This window comes from Amphiura filiformis, chromosome 4 (genome assembly GCF_039555335.1).
Source record: "Amphiura filiformis chromosome 4, Afil_fr2py, whole genome shotgun sequence".
Taxonomy (NCBI): Eukaryota; Metazoa; Echinodermata; class Ophiuroidea; order Amphilepidida; family Amphiuridae; genus Amphiura; species Amphiura filiformis.
The window spans coordinates 11,746,868-11,770,815 of NC_092631.1; the positions used below are offsets into that span (position 1 = coordinate 11,746,868).

General features: G+C 35.4%; 1 protein-coding gene across 2 annotated transcripts in view; it reads left to right on the forward strand.

Annotated features, from left to right (window-relative positions):
- Nucleotides 1-23,948, forward strand: part of LOC140150544 (rap guanine nucleotide exchange factor 4-like) — a 234,827-nt gene that overhangs the window by 169,856 nt on the left and 41,023 nt on the right. Inside the window, exons 10-11 of one of the 2 annotated variants that reach the window (XM_072172576.1) lie at nucleotides 4,782-4,808; nucleotides 22,426-22,571. In XM_072172576.1, the coding sequence (XP_072028677.1) occupies nucleotides 4,782-4,808; nucleotides 22,426-22,571 (173 nt within the window). The remainder of the gene's footprint in view (nucleotides 1-4,781; nucleotides 4,809-22,425; nucleotides 22,572-23,948) is intronic. The other variant, XM_072172577.1, reaches the window with a different exon arrangement.

The window sequence follows — 23,948 nt, forward strand, 5'->3', positions numbered from 1 at the left end:
GTAAATGTACCTCATTTTACAAACTAAAATGCAAAATGCATATGCAATATAATGTGATAGTCATCAATTTGGTGCTACACCTCTTCTTATTCTATAAATAGGTAGTTCTCCTAGCATGTATTTAGGCATTAACATGTGCAACACAAATGCAAAGAGCAAAGCATACTGTAATTGTATAAAAAATTGTTTTAATAAACATACACAGTGGAAATTAGTTGGATGTGCGAAGGATTTTAGATGAACTAATTGCAGCCTTTAAGAGAGTTTTTAAATATTCATCGATTAGCTCTGAGTTTCAACATGGATTTATTCTTAAGTATTTTTTTTTATTAATTCACAGGTTTGGAAATCAGTGAACAGTGCTCATAACATAAAACACGTAAAACACAAAGAGACTCTATGAAGTAAACAGACCAAAAAGCTAACATCTCATTTAGCATTCAAGCCAGCATAGATTTACAGGAACAATTCCAATTAAAGTACCTACATTTATAGGCATATATAATAGTTCTTTATTTACTGAAGTGAAAACCGGTGAGAAAGAGCTTTGCGTCAAGATATTAATGCATTCATATTATTTTCATGCAAAACCATGGTTTTTCATCAAAAGTGACCCAGTATTTCTGATTTAAATGTGAGGCTTGAAATTCTGCAGTATCCATCTGATAATCATCTATATTGTTTTGTTCTGATTATTCTTTTTCAAACTGTAAATGAAAATATAAATGAATAAAATAACTTGAAATTAACAACATGTTTCCCCTTAATGTCTTCAGTTGATGCCATTTAATTAAAAACATTTATTCCATTGAATTTCCAAATATTTTTGAATTTAGAATACTTTGTCTTCAGATAGGCACATTTGAAATAATATTGGCGCTATAGATTTATAGCATTATGGCTTTACAAATGCTTTTTCATATATTATTAGATTTCATTCTATCAATTCAAACTTCTATCATCCGGTTTCCAACAATATTTTGCTCAATATTTATAGGTTAATAAATGCGTATCACTTGTTGGGAGTGAAATTGTGCAAAATAATGAGATATTGATGCATCTAATGCACAAGCCCCAAAGGGCAGTATTTTGTACAATTTCTCAAGCTAGAAGTGATGCACATTTAACCTATTTCATACACGAGAAAAAAATCCAGGGTATTTGCTATTTTAATAACAAAATTGTCACTGAGGTGTTGGAAAATACAAGCAGATATAAGTACATCAACCCCGCAAAAAGAATGCGTCACAAAGCACTGCGCGTAGTACGCGGAGTGTGCGCCCGTGCATATACATAATCAGTGCATGGTTTGCATTTTTCTAACGCTTGCTCTGATTGGTTCTCGCAATCTAAGAGTGTTTGAAAGTTATATCTCTCATATTGTAACATTTTTGGCATAGGTTCATATTAAAAGAAATCCCAGCCAATTGCCACTATAATTGTTATTAAAGCTGCAATTTCACCGTATTTGAAGGGGCTACTTTGGCCACTGCTTTCAGCTATTGCATGAAGATTCTCTTCTATACTGCGCCAAAAAAGTACCCTTACACTTTAATCACAATTTCATCTTGCACATTATGACACCACATTGAATCTCAAGAAATTGAATAGACGAAGGTCCAGTTTTAAAAGTGACAAACTGGCCAATACAAGGCTTTATTTAAAGCAGTTTTATTTCAGTTTTGACTTCTCTGTACTTTTCATAATTTTCATTTTATTTGTCAGCTCTTTTGTCTCAGTTTTCTTTTGTTCCTTTTGTTTTAATTAAAGGCACACATAAGTTAACCATTCACCACTCTCAAACCAGATGTCTAGTCTGTGGAGTTTTGAATAAGCCAGTTTGTCACTTTGCTTCTTGAAGTCACATTGGATTCAATGGGGTGTCATAATGTACCGGATTAGATCATACATCTATTAAAAAAACAAATTTACACCAATATGGTTCAGTTTTAAAATTGTGATTATTGTTCCAAGTGTAAGGATACTTTTTTGGCGCAGTATATTTCATGGCTTAACTTACTGCATTGCAGACATGTAAACTGATTTATACTATATTCCATAGCCTTGGTTCGAGGTGTTAGGGCGCCTGGGATAGTGTTTTGTTTTGTTTTTTGGAGGGGTTTTTTTGCTTCTCAAAGACTTAAATTTTTTTAGTTCTTTTGAGGAAAAAATGTCTATCTTCAATACGAAAGGTCAAAATCTTTAAATGATCGTCGGATTTTCCTCCCAGCTACATACACTTTAAGCACATACATGTATCAATAGATTTATAAAGTTTACTTTGAGGACTGTTAAATGTCAAAAATAAAAATAAAATATCAAATTTTAATAATTTGCCATAAAATTTGTATTATATCGTGAATTTAAACAACAAAAAATATTTGATATCAGAAGGACATTCCTTGTATTCAGAATGCAATTCAATATGTCTGATGTGCTCTCATGTGCCAGAAAAAATACTCTGCAAACGTTGTTATCCGGGCCCTTAAAGTTTTTGTAACATTGATGCAAAAGTAACCAATATTATTTCTTAATTGGAATTAAGTAATTGGAAATTAATACACACTTTTAAGTAGCATAATGTACGCAGGTACAGTTGTAGGTTAATTCGACTGAATTCGAGACATTAAATAAATTTATCGCTTATACAACCACAAAAGATAGCATCCGCTGTATCAATATATAACTGTACTAACTGTGTGTGGGTATGGGTGGATGGATACAGTAATTTGCAGCATTTGTATCATAGGCATAGATCCGAGGGGATGGGGGATAAATCCCCCCAATATTTTGCCAGTGGGGGATGGACCATACAATCATCCTCCCATGTTGATCCCTGTATGTGGATTTCCGACCAAATTAAGCTCATATTTGAAGTGGCGGCGCTATGGAGGGGGTGCAAAGGGGCATTTGTTTGCCCCCCCACTTTTGAGGCAAAACCCCCAAAATCACATAAATTTCCAATTTTTGCGGCAATTTTACGAACAATTTGCCAATTTTGCCCCCCCTGAAATTCACTTTGCCCCCTCAATGCCCCCCACCCAAAAAAAAATTCCTGGCGCTGCCACTGCATATTTGGCCATTTTAGCCCCCAAAGTGCCCATTTTTGGCACGCTTCGTGTGAATATATTCCACTTTTACACCACATTTCTCCATTTTAGCTTCAATATGGCAACATTTTTCACATGCTTCGCACATATTTCTACCACAAACTTATTTGGTCACCAAAAAGTGCTGGATTCACTATACTTTTAAGAAATTTGTCAAACCCCATCCCCCCTAATGTCAAAAATAAATCTATGCCACTGATTTGTATGGTATTGTTTTAAGCAGTTTGAAAACAATTACATATCTCAGGAATCATATTTCCAATTTTAGGGGATTTCTGGCACAGAATATTGGTTTATTGGCTATGTTGCAGCTCGTATCCCCAAGTCATATGGCACAGGCAATTGTCAAATGTGAGCTGTTGTATGTTAAGCTTATAATTGGCAAAAAAATGTGACTCATAACATTATGTATTGATATTGAATGTGTTTGGCACAGCATAATGTGCGGTTATGTGAATTTATGGGAGTGTAAGTTGACACTTTATTGATGCACACAGTAACAAAAACCAAATAATTTTTACCGATTGTAAGTCAAACAAACTATAGCCCTGGGGTACCTCGGAACAAAATTGGTTGTTATAGGAATAAGGCCAAAGAAAAAAAGGTTTGTCTCAAAGCTTGTGCGCGCATTTGTAAATTGCGCGATTTGAAAAAAAAAGAAATGCAGAAATTTTTTAAATTAAAACAAAAATGGGTTTTTTTATATTTTTTTCCAACAAAATTCGGCGAAAATCAGACTTTTTCTCAAAATACCATAAAAATACCAAGTCAGGAATAAAAAAAAAATCGCATTTTGCATTTGTTTTCAAACCACTCGTGAGCTTTGAGACAAACCTTTTAATTTTTTTTGGCCTAACTTGTAAACAATTATTCATTAAGGTTATTTTACTTGGGACATGCAATAAAATTCAATGGTGACGTTCTTGTATCAATATTCTAAAGGAAGCATTTTCCACATGAAAATAAAGTTTGAGACAGAATGTTGTCACTCAAAAATCTGCTAGCCTCAACGACCTATGCCACATGTGCTACTAATTGTGTACACTAATGGTAAGGCAGCATCGTTATAGATGACAAGGAGTTATTATAGATGAGAGCTAGGCACACAAAAAAGCTCAAGTACATACTTTCAAGTGACTAGTGTTGGCCTATAATTGTTCAAAGATATTATGTACATAATGCTTGCCTACTGCACTTTTCAAAAATCTTGAGGACATGAAAATACTTTGTTAATGCAATTTACAGATGTTTTGGACTGATGAGTTTATGTTTTGACAAAAAAAGGCTCTTCATTGATTAATGTCATTTTCTCTAAAGAACCACCATTGGTGTTAGTTCTTGAAGTCTTGTCATACATGATATTATTGGCTCCTTTGACACAATGTTTCCCTGTAATACATAATAGCATGCTGGGTAGTTGAGCTTAAGTTTCAGCGATTGGAAAGCCACTAATTAAAATATCATCTGATCTTTCAGGACTTCAAACTACAGCGTTTAATGATAATGGATTGCTTGTGCCATCTAAAGTAACTCCTTGATAGTATATCTGTCATGCAGTAAGCTTGAAAAACACACCATTTTGAACTCACATCCATTGGCATGGTGCACTATTTTTACTCTTCTTTTTTATCCCCCACCTTTCTTTACAACTTCTTTATTTTTTCTCGTCAGCACACCTTTGAGAGCATGGGGGTATCAGTAAGTATGGTGCCATGGTAACAAATACTCCCATCAGGCTTTACAAGCATGTTTTAAAGCAAGCTTTAAGAACCATGTTCAATCCTGATCACCTTAGTATAACATTTACAAAAATGTAGCTTTAGATTCCTAAAATGATCCCGTGCACATTGCTGTCATTGTTGCTGCCACTGCTGTAAATTGCTGTTAGAATTAGAGAATAGATATTACTAGATGTTTGAGTAAAGGTGACATTGGATATTTTTTGCAAAAAACATGAATAATTTGCATCTTGCAAGAAATCAGTAAGATAGAAGCAATAATTTTGCTGTTTGTATTTGTGAATGTTCTCAATTTGTGATATTACAAGCTAGGATAATGTCATCAAACGGGTGTTACACAAGTAGTGTTAACTTTGGAAAACACCAGAAATGTTGTTATTAAGTCTGTTATTACCAATGTTTCCGGCTATTAACCCCTTTACCCCCCTCTCCCACAAAGAATTTTAACCCCTTTACCCTCACTGCCCCACCAGAAAGATATGCCAGTTTTATTTAATATTCTTTAAGGTACAGAATGCAATGGTAACCATGGAAACCACATGGTAGTCAGTTAACAGAGGATGCACCATTGTAGAGAAAGGAACAATTGAGAAGCACAAAACAATGTATACAAAATGTACCATTACACCCAAAAGAGAAATGTTTTCTTGAAGAATAACAAAATTGAAGATGCATAGATTTGTCCTGCACATTTGATGCCTTAATTGTCACTAAGTGACAAAAATACTTGCTTCAATTGAATGTAAAATCACTTTAATGGTTGAATCAAATTGCAATTATCAACTTTTTCTTCTTTCCTTTTGAACACACCAATAATGAACCCAGCTCAAAGCCTCAGACAAGAAGGCAGTATTGAATTCATCATATTGAACTCATCAAGGGATTAAATACACTTGTGGCAAATTTCTCATCTATGGAATCTTTTAAATTCTTATTTAGTGTTAATTTCAATAAAATATATCTCATATTTAAAAGGGCATTTCGTAATCCACAGCCACATCCCCCCACTTTTCTCAAAAAAAGTTGAGATTTTCAGATTAATTCGTTCAGCAAAAATATTGTGAAATTTGAATTACGTTCTGGTATACCCGAACAAAATTACAACACACTCTCTATAGAGCAGTGTGATACACATAATCATACATAACTCTCAAACGCAAAATCACTGCGAATCAACTTAATTTTTGGGAATAAGCTTTTTTCACAGATATCTACTGAAAAATGTCATAAAAAGAGGATGATAGGATCACAAAATACTCCTTTAAGCGTAACAACATTTGCTCTTTGTGTAAAGAAGTATCTAACATGAGAGATTCTACAGGTATGCAATATATTGTGATGAACCACGCTAGCTGATGACCAGACAGGTAGAACGGCTGGGTTTATTACAGCATGATTTTTTTAAGCTCCTACAACGTAGCACTGCAGAAACATTGCTTATACTGCACAATTGCATCTTTGCACTGCACCCATAATTACTAACCTATAGTGTGAATTGCATGTTGTATATTTGCATGAGATGCTGCACAATACCTGAAAATGATTGCTTATATACATAATATGTAAATATGCTTGAGGTATTTATGAAAACAGTATTAATGCTAAGTAGAATAGAGTAATATTATTTTGGTCACTGATGGTTTATTAAGTGACACCATGGACTACATCCAGTGGTTGAACATAATATTGTTTGTGCTCCACTGTTACAATATAACAGGGCATAAAGTTGTTGTCGTCATATTGTGAGTAGATAATTATTTCATTTGTGATACAAAACCAAAATTTGTTTCATTTATTCATTTTGTTGCCATTATTACCATTGATCTATCATTTACAAAACTGGGTTTACATCCTATTTGTTCAATTTGCATTCCAAAAATGTATATTAACAGGGTCAGAATTTTGTTTCACAGTGTGAGAATCAATCTTGATTCTTGCAGAATAAATTTGCGAAATCATTTGATTCTCACAAATCAACTTCTGTGTAAACTACAAACATTTGCGGGAATCAACTTTGATTGACGCAAATCTGTTTACGAGAATCTGCGAGAATCGATTCTCCGATTCACGCCAAAATTCTGACCCTGTATTAATTATCTTACTACATTTCCCACAGTGAGTGTAAAGGACTAGTACCAGAATCACTGGGTTTAAGCTTACATAGGAGATTATGCTTCAACACATGGCTAATGTGTGTTCTTCAATGGGAGAGAAAACATGTGTATATAATATACCATGAGTTGTCTATAGATTGACTCTACCCAAACTAATAGTTGAACTTGATATTGTACATGTCAGGGTATAGGACACTTTGCTTCTATAGCATCACATGTTCAGGTTACAGTTAACTTGAGCTTCACTTACGATCACCTTTCTTAAAGTCGTCATCTAGCGTAGATGGGTATGCTAGTCATTGGAACCATATGCATATAACTGAGGCAATGACCTAGGGATGAGCTTGCAGGTGTATCTAGGTGCTTATGGTATAGGCAAAGTCATACAGTATGATGTTTGTTACAATGTTGAGTTCTCATGGGCATGTTTTGCCTTGGAATAAGTCATGTAAACTACCCATCTATACAATATTATATGGTGGCTCTGGAAAGGGCTGTTCGTTGAATTGAGTATCAAGAAATTAATCAATTGTCCATTCTGTGCACATAATGTGAAGTACTCCCGACTGGAGTCATTGTCTTATGAGGAATGGTATATAGTTACCTGACACTTTTCTGCCCGACTAAACTGCTTTTTTGTGCCAAATTGATATACTCTGCTGTGTTTGACCAAGAAGGTGTTGTATACAGCCATTTTATTCTCCATTCTGGGGCAGGGAAAGTGGGAAATTTCTACAATATTCAACTCCTACAAAAGCTGTGACTGCAGTGGCGGCACCACAATTTTTTCCCCGGGTAGAGGGGGGAGCACAAAGTGAATTTCAGGGGGTAAAAATCAACCAGTTGCAAAAAATTGCTGCAAAAAGTGAAAATGTTTGTAATGTCATGATTTTACTGGGGCTTTTATCCCCCCTCCCCCTGGTGCAGCCACTGTGTGGCTGTTAAATCAGACTCTATATCACACATTCCTGAACCTAGAATTAAAATTGGTGATTATCTAGGATTTTAGAGAAAAATAGAATAATTATTGTTGTCTTTTGCTATTTGAATATTACTGCAGGTATATTAAGATCATATGGTAAGGATATGTGTTCATTTTATTTTAGTGCTTTTGTTTATTAATATGTATCAATTGTGATTAACATCACTTTCCTACTATGAAGATTTCAAAGTGTAGACATTGATTAGAATAGACTATGCCTGTTGACAGTTATACAAAACAGGCTGATACAAATAAAACCAATAGTAAATAGCATCTTCTTAGTTAGGAATAGGTATAGAGTTAACATTTTGTTGTGACATATTGGACTTTTGTGATGTACAGACTACTTAAATCTTTTAGGTACTGCAGTTATTGTTAGTGCAAATACAAGCATTAAAATATTTCTATCAAGATTGCTTGTAGTATAGTTTGCCCATATATATACATGATTCTTATGCCCATCAAGCTTCTAGATTAATTACAACTATCCTTTTTTAAGACAGGGGAAACACCAACTATTTCTCTTGGACTTTATTATTGATCTGTGCAAGACAGGGTCAGTCAGTTGGATTTCTTCAAGACCGTAGCCAAAACATGTATAGGCCTAATTGAATTAATAAAGCAGGACAAAATGGTTTGCAATTGGGATGTTGTCATGTTTGTTTAATGTATCACTTCATTTGTATTTAAAAATAGTATGTGGAAAAACTTTTTAGAATGGTCAGCAATTCCATCAAAATGTATTTTGTGTAGTCTGAAATATTCCTATTTCATTTCCTTAGTGGTTAAGACAAGTAATAACAGTCACTTGAGACAAGTGACACAGCAGTTTTGGGGTTTTTTGCAAAAGCAATCTTAGTATACATTTCAACTGTAATGCTGTCTTTAAAATCAAAATTGCAATTGGTAATGCTAAGTTGTGATATTTCTCACAATAAATGTCAGCATTATTGTTGCTTGAGAGCTTTTCTTATAGCAGTATAAGAGTCAATGCGAAGTCTGCAGACAGTGATAAACTTCAAAGATTCTGAAAATAGATACCTATTTTTGGAAACCCAAAATGAACAATAATATACTTATTGATTGGAAACCTTTTGTGGGTAAAATAACAGACAGGTTGTATTTGTTCTATTACAAGAGTAAGATAGCAAGCCAAGTAGTGTTTGATGTTTGGTTGTGTTGGTTCTATTACAAGAGTGAGACAGCGAGCTGAGTAGTCTTTGATATTTGGTTGTATTGGTTCTATTACAAGAGCGAGATAGCGAGCCAAGTAGTCTTTGATGTTTGGTTGTATTTGTTCTATTACCAGAGTGAGATAGCGAGCCGAGTAGTCTTTGATGTTTGGTTGTATTGGTTCTATTACAAGAGTAAGATAGCGAACCAAGTAGTGTTTGATGTTTGGTTGTATTTGTTCTATTACAAGAGTGAGACAGCGAGCCAAGTAGTCTTTGATGTTTGGTTTTATTGGTTCTATTACAAGAGTAAGATAGCGAGCCAAGTAGTCTTTGATGTTTGGTTGTATTTGTTCTATTACCAGAGTGAGATAGCGAGCCGAGTAGTCTTTTATGTTTGGTTGTATTGGTTCTATTACAAGAGTAAGATAGCGAACCAAGTAGTGTTTGATGTTTGGTTGTATTTGTTCTATTACAAGAGTGAGATAGCGAGCCAAGTAGTCTTTGATGTTTGGTTGTATTTGTTCTATTACAAGAGTGAGATAGCGAGCCAAGTAGTCTTTGATGTTTGGTTGTATTTGTTCTATTACAAGAGTGAGATAGCGAGCCAAGTAGTCTTTGATATTTGGTTCTATTGGTTCTATGACAAGAGTGAGATAGCAAGCCAAGTAGTCTTTGATGTTTGGTTGTATTTGTTCTATTACCAGAGTGAGGTAGCGAGCCGAGTAGTCTTTGATGTTTGGTTGTATTGGTTCTATTACAAGAGTAAGATAGCAAACCAAGTAGTGTTTGGTTGTATTTGTTCTATTACAAGAGTGAAATAGCGAGCCAAGTAGTCTTTGATGTTTGGTTGTATTGCTTCTATGACCAGAGTAAGATAGCGAGCCAAGTAGTCTTTGATGTTTGGTTGTATTTGTTCTATTACAAGAGAGAGATAGCGAGCCAAGTAGTCTTTGATGTTTGGTTCTATTGGTTCTATTATAAGAGTAAGATAGCGAGCCGAGTAGTCTTTGATGTTTGGTTGTATTTGTTCTATTACAAGAGTGAGATAGCAAGCCAAGTAGTTTCTGATGTTTGGTTGTATTGGTTCTATTACAAGAGCAAGATAGCGAGCCGAGTAGTCTTTGATGTTTGGTTGTATTTGTTCTATTACAAGAGTGAGATAGCGAGCCGAGTAGTCTTTGGTATTTGGTTGTATTTGTTCTATGACAAGAGTAAGATAGCGAGCCAAGTAGTCTTTGATGTTTGGTTGTATTTGGTCTATTACAAGAGTGAGATAGCGAGCCGAGTAGTCTTTGATATTTGATTGTATTGGTTCTATTACAAGAGCGAGATAGCGAGCCAAGTAGTCTTTGATGTTTGGTTGTATTGGTTCTATTACAAGAGCGAGATAGCGAGCCGAGTAGTCTTTGATGTTTGGTTGTATTTGTTCTATTACAAGAGTGAGATAGTGAGCCAAGTAGTCTTTGATGTTTGGTTGTATTTGTTCTATTACAAGAGTGAGATAGCGAGCCGAGTAGTCTTTGGTATTTGGTTGTATTTGTTCTATTACAAGAGTAAGATAGCGAGCCAAGTAGTCTTTGATGTTTGGTTGTATTTGTTCTATTACAAGAGAGAGATAGCGAGCCAAGTAGTCTTTGATGTTTGGTTGTATTTGTTCTATTACAAGAGTAAAATAGCGAGCCAAGTAGTGTTTGATGTTTGGTTGTATTGGTTCTATTACAAGAGTGAAATAGCAAGCCAAGTAGTCTTTAATGTTTGGTTGTATTTGTTCTATTACAAGAGTAAGATAGCGAGCCAAGTAGTGTTTGATGTTTGGTTCTATTGGTTCTATTACAAGAGTGAGATAGTGAGCAAAGTAGTCTTTGATGTTTGGTTGTAATGGTTCTATTACAAGAATGAGATAGCGAGCCAAGTAGTCTTTGATGTTTGGTTGTATTGGTTCTATAAGAGTAAGATAGCGAGCCGAGTAGTCTTTGATGTTTGGTTTTGTTCTATTACAAGAGTGAAATAGCGAGCCAAGTAGTCTTTGATATTTGGTTGTATTGGTTCTATTACAAGAGTGAAAAAGCGAGCCAAGTAGTCTTTGATGTTTGGTTGTATTTGTTCTATTACAGGAGTGAGATAGCGAGCCAAGTAGTCTTTGATGTTTGGTTGTATTGGTTCTATTATAAGAGTAAGATAGCGAGCCGAGTAGTCTTTGATGTTTGGTTTTGTTCTATTACAAGAGTGAGATAGCGAGCCAAGTAGTCTTTGATATTTGGTTGTATTGGTTCTATTACAAGAGTGAAATAGCGAGCCAAGTAGTCTTTGATGTTTGGTTGTATTGGGTCTATTACAAGAGTGAAATAGCGAGCCAAATAGTGTTTGATGTTTGGTTCTATTACAAGAGTGAGATAGCGAGCCAAGTAGTCTTTGATTGTATTTGTTCTATTACAAGAGTAAGATAGCAAGCCGAGTAGTCTTTGATGTTTGGTTGTATTTATTCTATTACAAGAGTGAAATAGCGAGCCGAGTAGTCTTTGATGTTTGGTTGTATTTGTTCTATTACAAGAGTAAGATAGCGAGCCGAGTAGTCTTTGATGTTTGGTTGTATTGGTTCTATTACAAGAGTGAAATAGCGAGCCGAGTAGTCTTTGATGTTTGGTTGTATTTGTTCTATTACAAGAGTGAGATATCGAGCTGAGTAGTCTTTGATGTTTGGTTGTATTGCTTTATTACAAGAGTAAGATAGCGAGCCAAGTAGTCTTTGATGTTTGGTTTTATTGCTTCTATGACAAGAGTGAGATAGCGAGCCGAGTAGTCTTTGGTATTTGGTTGTATTGGTTCTATTACAAGAGTGAGATAGCGAGCCAAGTAGTCTTTGATGTTTGGTTGTATTTGTTCTATTACAAGAGTAAGATAGCAAACCAAGTAGTCCTTGATGTTTGGTTGTATTGGTTCTATTACAAGAGTGAAATAGCGAGCCGAGTAGTCTTTGATGTTTGGTTGTATTTGTTCTATTACAAGAGTAAGATAGCGAGCCGAGTAGTCTTTGATGTTTGGTTGTATTGGTTCTATTACAAGAGTGAAATAGCGAGCCGAGTAGTCTTTGATGTTTGGTTGTTTTTGTTCTATTACAAGAGTGAGATATCGAGCTGAGTAGTCTTTGATGTTTGGTTGTATTGCTTTATTACAAGAGTAAGATAGCGAGCCAAGTAGTCTTTGATGTTTGGTTTTATTGCTTCTATGACAAGAGTGAGATAGCGAGCCGAGTAGTCTTTGGTATTTGGTTGTATTGGTTCTATTACAAGAGTGAGATAGCGAGCCAAGTAGTCTTTGATGTTTGGTTGTATTTGTTCTATTACAAGAGTAAGATAGCGAGCCAAGTAGTCTTTGATGTTTGGTTGTATTTGTTCTATTACAAGAGTGAGATAGCGAGCCAAGTAGTCTTTGATGTTTGGTTGTATTTGTTCTATTACAGGAGTGAGATAGCGAGCCAAGTAGTCCTTGATGTTTGGTTGTATTGGTTCTATTACAAGAGTAAGATAGCGAGCCGATTAGTCTTTGATGTTTGGTTGTATTGGTTCTATTACAAGAGTGAAATAGCAAGCCGAGTTGTCTTTAATGTTTGGTTGTATTGGTTCTATTACAAGAGTGAGATAGCGAGCCAAGTAGTCTTTGATGTTTGGTTGTATTTGTTCTATTACAAGAGTGAAATAGCGAGCCAAATTAGTCTTTGATGTTTGGTTGTATTGCTTCTACCATAGCAAGCCGAGTAGTCTTTGATGTTTGGTTGTATTGGTTCTATTACAAGAGTAAGATAGCGAGCCAAGTAGTCTTTGATGTTTGGTTGTATTGGTTCTATTACAAGATTGAGATAGCGAGCCAAGTAGTCTCTGATGTTTAGTTGTATTGGTTCTATTACAAGAGTGAAATAGCAAGCCAAGTAGTCTTTGATGTTTGGTTGTATTTGTTCTATTACAAGAGTGAAATAGCGAGCCAAGTAGTCTTTGATATTTGGTTGTATTGGTTCTATTACAAGAGTGAAAAAGCGAGCCAAGTAGTCTTTGATGTTTGGTTGTATTGGTTCTATTATAAGAGTAAGATAGCGAGCCGAGTAGTCTTTGATGTTTGGTTTTGTTCTATTACAAGAGTGAGATAGCGAGCCAAGTAGTCTTTGATATTTGGTTGTATTGGTTCTATTACAAGAGTGAAATAGCGAGCCAAGTAGTCTTTGATGTTTGGTTGTATTGGGTCTATTACAAGAGTGAAATAGCGAGCCAAATAGTGTTTGATGTTTGGTTCTATTACAAGAGTGAGATAGCGAGCCAAGTAGTCTTTGATATTTGGTTTTATTGGTTCTATTACAAGAGTGAAATAGCGAGCCAAGTAGTCTTTGATGTTTGGTTGTATTGGGTCTATTACAAGAGTGAAATAGCGAGCCAAATAGTGTTTGATGTTTGGTTCTATTACAAGAGTGAGATAGCGAGCCAAGTAGTCTTTGATTGTATTTGTTCTATTACAAGAGTAAGATAGCAAGCCGAGTAGTCTTTGATGTTTGGTTGTATTTATTCTATTACAAGAGTGAAATAGCGAGCCGAGTAGTCTTTGATGTTTGGTTGTATTTGTTCTATTACAAGAGTAAGATAGCGAGCCGAGTAGTCTTTGATGTTTGGTTGTATTGGTTCTATTACAATAGTGAGATAGCGAGCCGAGTAGTCTTTGATGTTTGGTTGTATTTGTTCTATTACAAGAGTGAGATATCGAGCTGAGTAGTCTTTGATGTTTGGTTGTATTGCTTTATTACAAGAGTAAGATAGCGAGCCAAGTAGTCTTTGATGTTTGGTTTTATTGCTTCTATGACAAGAGTGAGATAGCGAGCCGAGTAGTCTTTGGTATTTGGTTGTATTGGTTCTATTACAAGAGTGAGATAGCGAGCCAAGTAGTCTTTGATGTTTGGTTGTATTTGTTCTATTACAAGAGTAAGATAGCAAACCAAGTAGTCCTTGATGTTTGGTTGTATTGGTTCTATTACAAGAGTGAAATAGCGAACCGAGTAGTCTTTGATGTTTGGTTGTATTTGTTCTATTACAAGAGTAAGATAGCGAGCCGAGTAGTCTTTGATGTTTGGTTGTATTGGTTCTATTACAAGAGTGAAATAGCGAGCCGAGTAGTCTTTGATGTTTGGTTGTTTTTGTTCTATTACAAGAGTGAGATATCGAGCTGAGTAGTCTTTGATGTTTGGTTGTATTGCTTTATTACAAGAGTAAGATAGCGAGCCAAGTAGTCTTTGATGTTTGGTTTTATTGCTTCTATGACAAGAGTGAGATAGCGAGCCGAGTAGTCTTTGGTATTTGGTTGTATTGGTTCTATTACAAGAGTGAGATAGCGAGCCAAGTAGTCTTTGATGTTTGGTTGTATTTGTTCTATTACAAGAGTAAGATAGCGAGCCAAGTAGTCTTTGATGTTTGGTTGTATTTGTTCTATTACAAGAGTGAGATAGCGAGCCAAGTAGTCTTTGATGTTTGGTTGTATTTGTTCTATTACAAGAGTGAGATAGCGAGCCAAGTAGTCCTTGATGTTTGGTTGTATTGGTTCTATTACAAGAGTAAGATAGCGAGCCGATTAGTCTTTGATGTTTGGTTGTATTGGTTCTATTACAAGAGTGAAATAGCAAGCCGAGTTGTCTTTAATGTTTGGTTGTATTGGTTCTATTACAAGAGTGAGATAGCGAGCCAAGTAGTCTTTGATGTTTGGTTGTATTTGTTCTATTACAAGAGTGAAATAGCGAGCCAAATTAGTCTTTGATGTTTGGTTGTATTGCTTCTACCATAGCAAGCCGAGTAGTCTTTGATGTTTGGTTGTATTGGTTCTATTACAAGAGTAAGATAGCGAGCCAAGTAGTCTTTGATGTTTGGTTGTATTGGTTCTATTACAAGAGTGAGATATCGAGCTGAGTAGTCTTTGATGTTTGGTTGTATTGCTTTATTACAAGAGTAAGATAGCGAGCCAAGTAGTCTTTGATGTTTGGTTTTATTGCTTCTATGACAAGAGTGAGATAGCGAGCCGAGTAGTCTTTGGTATTTGGTTGTATTGGTTCTATTACAAGAGTGAGATAGCGAGCCAAGTAGTCTTTGATGTTTGGTTGTATTTGTTCTATTACAAGAGTAAGATAGCAAACCAAGTAGTCCTTGATGTTTGGTTGTATTGGTTCTATTACAAGAGTGAAATAGCGAGCCGAGTAGTCTTTGATGTTTGGTTGTATTTGTTCTATTACAAGAGTAAGATAGCGAGCCGAGTAGTCTTTGATGTTTGGTTGTATTGGTTCTATTACAAGAGTGAAATAGCGAGCCGAGTAGTCTTTGATGTTTGGTTGTTTTTGTTCTATTACAAGAGTGAGATATCGAGCTGAGTAGTCTTTGATGTTTGGTTGTATTGCTTTATTACAAGAGTAAGATAGCGAGCCAAGTAGTCTTTGATGTTTGGTTTTATTGCTTCTATGACAAGAGTGAGATAGCGAGCCGAGTAGTCTTTGGTATTTGGTTGTATTGGTTCTATTACAAGAGTGAGATAGCGAGCCAAGTAGTCTTTGATGTTTGGTTGTATTTGTTCTATTACAAGAGTAAGATAGCGAGCCAAGTAGTCTTTGATGTTTGGTTGTATTTGTTCTATTACAAGAGTGAGATAGCGAGCCAAGTAGTCTTTGATGTTTGGTTGTATTTGTTCTATTACAGGAGTGAGATAGCGAGCCAAGTAGTCCTTGATGTTTGGTTGTATTGGTTCTATTACAAGAGTAAGATAGCGAGCCGATTAGTCTTTGATGTTTGGTTGTATTGGTTCTATTACAAGAGTGAAATAGCAAGCCGAGTTGTCTTTAATGTTTGGTTGTATTGGTTCTATTACAAGAGTGAGATAGCGAGCCAAGTAGTCTTTGATGTTTGGTTGTATTTGTTCTATTACAAGAGTGAAATAGCGAGCCAAATTAGTCTTTGATGTTTGGTTGTATTGCTTCTACCATAGCAAGCCGAGTAGTCTTTGATGTTTGGTTGTATTGGTTCTATTACAAGAGTAAGATAGCGAGCCAAGTAGTCTTTGATGTTTGGTTGTATTGGTTCTATTACAAGATTGAGATAGCGAGCCAAGTAGTCTCTGATGTTTAGTTGTATTGGTTCTATTACAAGAGTGAAATAGCAAGCCAAGTAGTCTTTGATGTTTGGTTGTATTTGTTCTATTACAAGAGTGAAATAGCGAGCCAAGTAGTCTTTGATATTTGGTTGTATTGGTTCTATTACAAGAGTGAAAAAGCGAGCCAAGTAGTCTTTGATGTTTGGTTGTATTGGTTCTATTATAAGAGTAAGATAGCGAGCCGAGTAGTCTTTGATGTTTGGTTTTGTTCTATTACAAGAGTGAGATAGCGAGCCAAGTAGTCTTTGATATTTGGTTGTATTGGTTCTATTACAAGAGTGAAATAGCGAGCCAAGTAGTCTTTGATGTTTGGTTGTATTGGGTCTATTACAAGAGTGAAATAGCGAGCCAAATAGTGTTTGATGTTTGGTTCTATTACAAGAGTGAGATAGCGAGCCAAGTAGTCTTTGATATTTGGTTGTATTGGTTCTATTACAAGAGTGAAATAGCGAGCCAAGTAGTCTTTGATGTTTGGTTGTATTGGGTCTATTACAAGAGTGAAATAGCGAGCCAAATAGTGTTTGATGTTTGGTTCTATTACAAGAGTGAGATAGCGAGCCAAGTAGTCTTTGATTGTACCGGGTGTCCCAAAAAAAGGTTACATGTAGATTTTTGAAAATAATCTAAGTTAATGTTAACAAATAAAAATATCCTTTTCATGACATAATCTATGTACCCTCTACTAGTACCCCTGTGAATGTCAAGTTCACAACCTACGTACTTAGCCCGCATTCCAAACTTTCCTGACCAAGCTCTTTACGTGACATAATGCAACACGAGGTTCATTATATCGCCGTCACAGCCACGTGCATTTGGCGGGGCACTTGAATAGGCTCAGCAATAGCATGGCAGATGCAGTATATATAGTATTTTATTTTGGTAAACAAAGAATAAAACTTTTTCAATTTTATTTCAAGAGTTCAGTCAGAAATGTGAAAACAAACAGCAGCGATTTGAAGTCAACAAAATCCAAGCAAGGTCTAAATGCAAAAGATTGCTATTCATTTCACTATGTTGATGACAGGAGATACAGCGTGCAAAACTGCTTTCACCAAAAACGTCACAGTTCTTCTCTAATGACCATCGTCCTTTATTTGTTACCACCAAGAGTCAAGAAAGCTCGAAAACTGATTTATTTTCAGTGTACAATATTTAATTTTTCAATATGTTTCTTTTGTGCAATAAGTTCAATAATGAAATATAAGAGAAACATAAAATATAATGAAGAAAAAATCTCAAAGCAAAGGTGTGCTTGATTTCTACTTTCGTTGTGTGATATTTTGATGGTTAGCTACTCTTGACGCCCCTGTCACCTTGCGCTTATAAGTTAAGTTGCTTTTAAGATACGGAATTGAAACTTAGCAAACAGTTACAAGACGGATGAATAAATATTATCTGAAAAAATCACATTGATTTGTTGTACCATCACAAAATGCGATTCATTTTCTACATGTAACCTTTTTATGGGACACCTTGTATTTGTTCTATTACAAGAGTAAGATAGCAAGCCGAGTAGTCTTTGATGTTTGGTTGTATTTATTCTATTACAAGAGTGAAATAGCGAGCCGAGTAGTCTTTGATGTTTGGTTGTATTTGTTCTATTACAAGAGTAAGATAGCGAGCCGAGTAGTCTTTGATGTTTGGTTGTATTGGTTCTATTACAAGAGTGAAATAGCGAGCCGAGTAGTCTTTGATGTTTGGTTGTATTTGTTCTATTACAAGAGTGAGATATCAAGCTGAGTAGTCTTTGATGTTTGGTTGTATTGCTTTATTACAAGAGTAAGATAGCGAGCCAAGTAGTCTTTGATGTTTGGTTTTATTGCTTCTATGACAAGAGTGAGATAGCGAGCCGAGTAGTCTTTGGTATTTGGTTGTATTGGTTCTATTACAAGAGTGAGATAGCGAGCCAAGTAGTCTTTGATGTTTGGTTGTATTTGTTCTATTACAAGAGTAAGATAGCAAACCAAGTAGTCCTTGATGTTTGGTTGTATTGGTTCTATTACAAGAGTGAAATAGCGAACCGAGTAGTCTTTGATGTTTGGTTGTATTTGTTCTATTACAAGAGTAAGATAGCGAGCCGAGTAGTCTTTGATGTTTGGTTGTATTGGTTCTATTACAAGAGTGAAATAGCGAGCCGAGTAGTCTTTGATGTTTGGTTGTTTTTGTTCTATTACAAGAGTGAGATATCGAGCTGAGTAGTCTTTGATGTTTGGTTGTATTGCTTTATTACAAGAGTAAGATAGCGAGCCAAGTAGTCTTTGATGTTTGGTTTTATTGCTTCTATGACAAGAGTGAGATAGCGAGCCGAGTAGTCTTTGGTATTTGGTTGTATTGGTTCTATTACAAGAGTGAGATAGCGAGCCAAGTAGTCTTTGATGTTTGGTTGTATTTGTTCTATTACAAGAGTAAGATAGCGAGCCAAGTAGTCTTTGATGTTTGGTTGTATTTGTTCTATTACAAGAGTGAGATAGCGAGCCAAGTAGTCTTTGATGTTTGGTTGTATTTGTTCTATTACAAGAGTGAGATAGCGAGCCAAGTAGTCCTTGATGTTTGGTTGTATTGGTTCTATTACAAGAGTAAGATAGCGAGCCGATTAGTCTTTGATGTTTGGTTGTATTGGTTCTATTACAAGAGTGAAATAGCAAGCCGAGTTGTCTTTAATGTTTGGTTGTATTGGTTCTATTACAAGAGTGAGATAGCGAGCCAAGTAGTCTTTGATGTTTGGTTGTATTTGTTCTATTACAAGAGTGAAATAGCGAGCCAAATTAGTCTTTGATGTTTGGTTGTATTGCTTCTACCATAGCAAGCCGAGTAGTCTTTGATGTTTGGTTGTATTGGTTCTATTACAAGAGTAAGATAGCGAGCCAAGTAGTCTTTGATGTTTGGTTGTATTGGTTCTATTACAAGATTGAGATAGCGAGCCAAGTAGTCTCTGATGTTTAGTTGTATTGGTTCTATTACAAGAGTGAAATAGCAAGCCAAGTAGTCTTTGATGTTTGGTTGTATTTGTTCTATTACAAGAGCGAGATAGCGAGCCAAGTAGTCTTTGATGTTTGGTTGTATTTGTTCTATTACAAGAGTAAGATAGCGAGCCAAGTAGTCTTTGATGTTTGGTTGTATTGGTTCTATTACAAGAGTGAGATAGCGAGCCGAGTAGTCTTTGATATTTGGTTGTATTGGTTCTATTACAAGATTGAGATAGCGAGCCAAGTAGTCTTTGATGTTTGGTTGTATTTGTTCTATTACAAGAGTAAGATAGCGAGCCGAGTAGTCTTTGATGTTTGGTGTTTGGTTGTATTTGTTCTCTTACAAGAGTGAGATAGCGAGCCAAGTAGTCTTTGATGTTTGGTTGTATTTGTTCTATTACAAGAGTGAAATAGCGAGCCAAGTAGTCTTTGATGTTTGGTTTTGTTCTATTACAAGAGTGAAATAGCAAGCCAAGTAGTCCTTGATGTTTGTTTGTATTGGTTCTATTACAAGAGTGAGATAGCGAGCCAAGTAGTCTTTGCATGTTTGGTTGTATTGCTTCTATGACAAGAGTAAGATAGCAAGCCAAGTAGTCTTTGATGTTTGGTTGTATTTGTTCTATTACAAGAGTGAAATAGCAAGCCAAGTAGTCTTTGATGTTTGGTTGTATTTGTTCTATTACAAGAGTGAGATAGCGAGCCAAGTAGTCTTTGATGTTCGGTTGTATTGGTTCTATTACAAGAGTGAAATAGCAAGCCAAGTAGTCCTTGATGTTTGGTTGTATTGGTTCTATTACAAGAGTGAGATAGCGAGCCGAGTAGTCTTTGATGTTTGGTTGTATTGGTTCTATTACAAGAGTGAGATAGCGAGCCAAGTAGTCTTTGATGTTTGGTTGTATTGGTTCTATTACAAGAGTAAGATAGCGAGCCGAGTTGTCTTTGATGTTTGGTTGTATTGGTTCTATTACAAGAGTAAGATAGCGAGCCGAGTAGTCTTTGATCTTTGGTTGTATTGCTTCTATGACAAGAGTAAGATAGCAAGCCAAGTAGTCTTTGATGTTTGGTTGTATTTGTTCTATTACAAGAGTGAAATAGCAAGCCAAGTAGTCTTTGATGTTTGGTTGTATTTGTTCTATTACAAGAGTGAGATAGCGAGCCGAGTAGTCTTTGATGTTTGGTTGTATTTGTTCTATTACAAGAGTGAGATAGCGAGCCAAGTAGTCTTTGATGTTTGGTTGTATTTGTTCTATTACAAGAGTAAGATAGTGAGCCGAGTAGTCTTTGATGTTTGGTTCTATTGGTTCTATTACAAGAGTGAAATAGCGAACCAAGTAGTCTTTGATGTTTGGTTGTATTCTATTACAAGAGTGAGATAGCGAACCGAGTAGTCTTTGATGTTTGGTTGTATTTGTTCTTTTACAAGAGCGAAATAGCAAGCCAAGTAGTCTTTGATGTTTGGTTGTATTGGTTCTCTTACAAGAGTGAGATAGCGAGCCAAGTAGTGTTTGATGTTTGGTTGTATTGGTTCTATTACAAGAGTGAGATAACGAGCCAAGTAGTCTTTGATTTTTGGTTGTATTTGTTCTATTACAAGAGTGAGATAGCGAGCCGAGTAGTCTTTGATGTTTGGTTGTATTTGTTCTATTACAAGAGTGAGATAGCGAGCCAAGTAGTCTTTGATGTTTGGTTGTATTTGTTCTATTACAAGAGTAAGATAGTGAGCCGAGTAGTCTTTGATGTTTGGTTCTATTGGTTCTATTACAAGAGTGAAATAGCGAGCCAAGTAGTCTTTGATGTTTGGATCTGACTAATAATCCAGCTTCTAGCATTCAATTTGCCCAGATTTGCTGCCCTCTCTGAAATGTACTTTTTATGGTCTTAAGGGGGTACTACACCCCTGTGGTAAATTCGTGACTATTTTTGCATTTTTCTCAAAAAGTAATAACACACTGGTAACAAAAATTATGTATATTATTGGGGCAAGGAATCCAATTACTTCACTGAAATTTCAGTGACTCAAGACAAGCGGTTCAGTATATATGATAGGAAATGAGGTACATTCTAGCGGTACCTCTTTTTTTTATCATAAATAACGAACTGCTTGTATTGGGTCACTGAAATTCCAGTGTTGTAATTGGATTCCTTGCCCCTATAATATAGATAACTTTTGTTACCACTGTGTTATTAGTTTTTGAGAAAAATGAAAAAATAGACACAAATTTATCGAGGGGTGTAGTACCCCCTTAATGTTTGCCTTTCTGTTCCGTAAACTACATTACGCCCCCAAAATAGAGGTTTGTCTCTGGTCTCAAGGGAGGTTGGAAATGCAATGTGGTATCACTAGGATCCACAACATGCTCATCTATCAGGGGCACAGTTCTTTAACCACAATACATTTGTACATTCATTGAATGACCTTTGACAATTTGGGTACAAAAACTCATACTATGCAACTTGAGGTCAAATTTTGCACTATGATTATTTAATTGAGGTTTATTGGACTATGCCATTGGGATGAGGCTACTGTGGTCCATAGTGTATGCAGGTGGGTTTTTTGGGTGAGAGGTGGTTCCTGAATGGTCTTTAAATGGAGTATTCCAACCGTAAATGAAGTCTTAATGAAGATTTTGCTGGATGCTTTCTTCAAATAATTTTGTTTTAAGCCCCCCAAAAATGAAATAAATGAGGAAAACATGTATATCTGTTTTCAGAAGATTTTTTTGCCTTATTTTGCAATAATAAGTTGCACAGTAGGATTGAATACAATATTCATTTCTTTGTTGAGATGTTTTTCTTGTGGCGAAAATTAATAACACCGTAAAATCACTCACTTAGCTAAAGAGTCTCACAAAATCAAAATATATTATCAACTTTCCCATGAAGTAACTGTTTCCTCATCTTGCATGTATGTGTGAACATTTTGGATAGGAGTACGAAAGCACATTCTCTCCTGCCCTAATTTTAAATTGGTCAAAATAATAAGAAATTTAGAAATATTTATACATCTTGGTAAATTTGTGATTTTCCCAGTGACAATGATAACTGTATGTACATAAGATGTGTGTGTTGGGTGGAGTGGTGGGGTGTGGGTATGTATATAGTACATTAAAATACTTTCAAATCACTTCTTATAATCCTGTATTTACGATAGCATTTTGTTTCTGCTTAACTGCAGTCCAGAAGAGCGATCTGTGGATGACTTGGAGATAATCTATGAGGAGTTATTACATATCAAAGCCTTAGCTCATCTGTCCACAATGGTGAAAAGAGAATTAGCTAATGTATTGGTGTTTGAATCCCATGCTAAAGCTGGTACTGTATGTAAGTATTGCCTCACCCCACAAATTGTTGCCATTTGCCAAATTTGGTTGTAGACAGTTGGTTTACTTTTTTTGACCACATAAAATATCAAGAAGTGCAAGTTCACCACAAAATACTATGGTGAACAATGATTTATATATATAGGGTTTTAAGCTTTTTTTTAATATTTCAGAGTTGTGCAGTACAAATTAAAAACAGGCAAAACATTTTCACAACATTTTTGTGTATTTTGTACCAAATATGAAAGTTCGAATATGGAAAATAAAAACACAACCCTATTTTTTCAGATTTTAGGGTAGCAAAGGGCAGTACAACATTTTTCTTGTATTTTAAGCCTTACGTTGTAGTAATTATAATTTGTGTATTTACAAATTGATTCTCAACGATAAACTTTGAAACATTATTTTCTCAAATGAAAAGAATTACAGAAAATGGAACTAATGAAGTTGTTTTGCATTTTATAATTTTTTCAATGTTTTAAAAAACTTCCTTGCAAAGGGCCATAAAAATCATAAGTAATATGTAGTTAATGGAAGGTGCTAATATGTACTGGAAGACAAAGTAACAAGCGCAAAACACCTTTGCTTGATATGCCCTTTTTAGGTTGTCTGTAGGGAAGGATCTTGTGGCATTACTAGTCTTGTGTCCGTCCAGTCAGTTGGGACATGTGAGGGTGTCCGTCAGTTGGGTGTGTGTGTGTCCGTTAACAAGTTAGGTTACAATTTTGTGTCATATGAATAGTTTAAATATGTATTGCAACCAAACTTGGATCATAGCTGCAATATCAAATCCTTCATGTATTGGTGGTGTTGAAGGTCATATACAGAGGTCAAAGGTCATTTGAGGTGAACTTGTAATATAGCACTACGTAAGATTTTTGGTTAATATGAACAGTGTAAATCCTATTTCAACCAAATTTGCATATGTATTGATCATATCCAAGGTCACACACAGAGGTCAAAGTTCATTTGAGGACAACATGTATATAAGCTGAAAATAAAAAGGCTGGACTCGCATGAACAGTTTAAATCCAATTGCAACAGAAGCTTCCTTCCTTCCTTCAACACACGGACACAACACTTGGGATTGTGTTGGACTGGATAGGCTCACTTTTTTCCCTCAGCATTTTTTTCCAACAATATTTTGACCAAAACTAAGTCAAAGGTCACATTTTTTCACCGAAAAACAAAAAAACTAAAACAAAAACATTTTTGAACTAACATTGAGATTTTTAACCAAGAAAAGATTCTGAAAACAATGATAGATCTGGATGATTGATTCACCCAATACAAAATTTATTTGTCTCATGAGTTTTAAAATATTAGACTCGACTATGTCTCACCCAATATTTAAAAACTCACAGCATATTTGTGTATT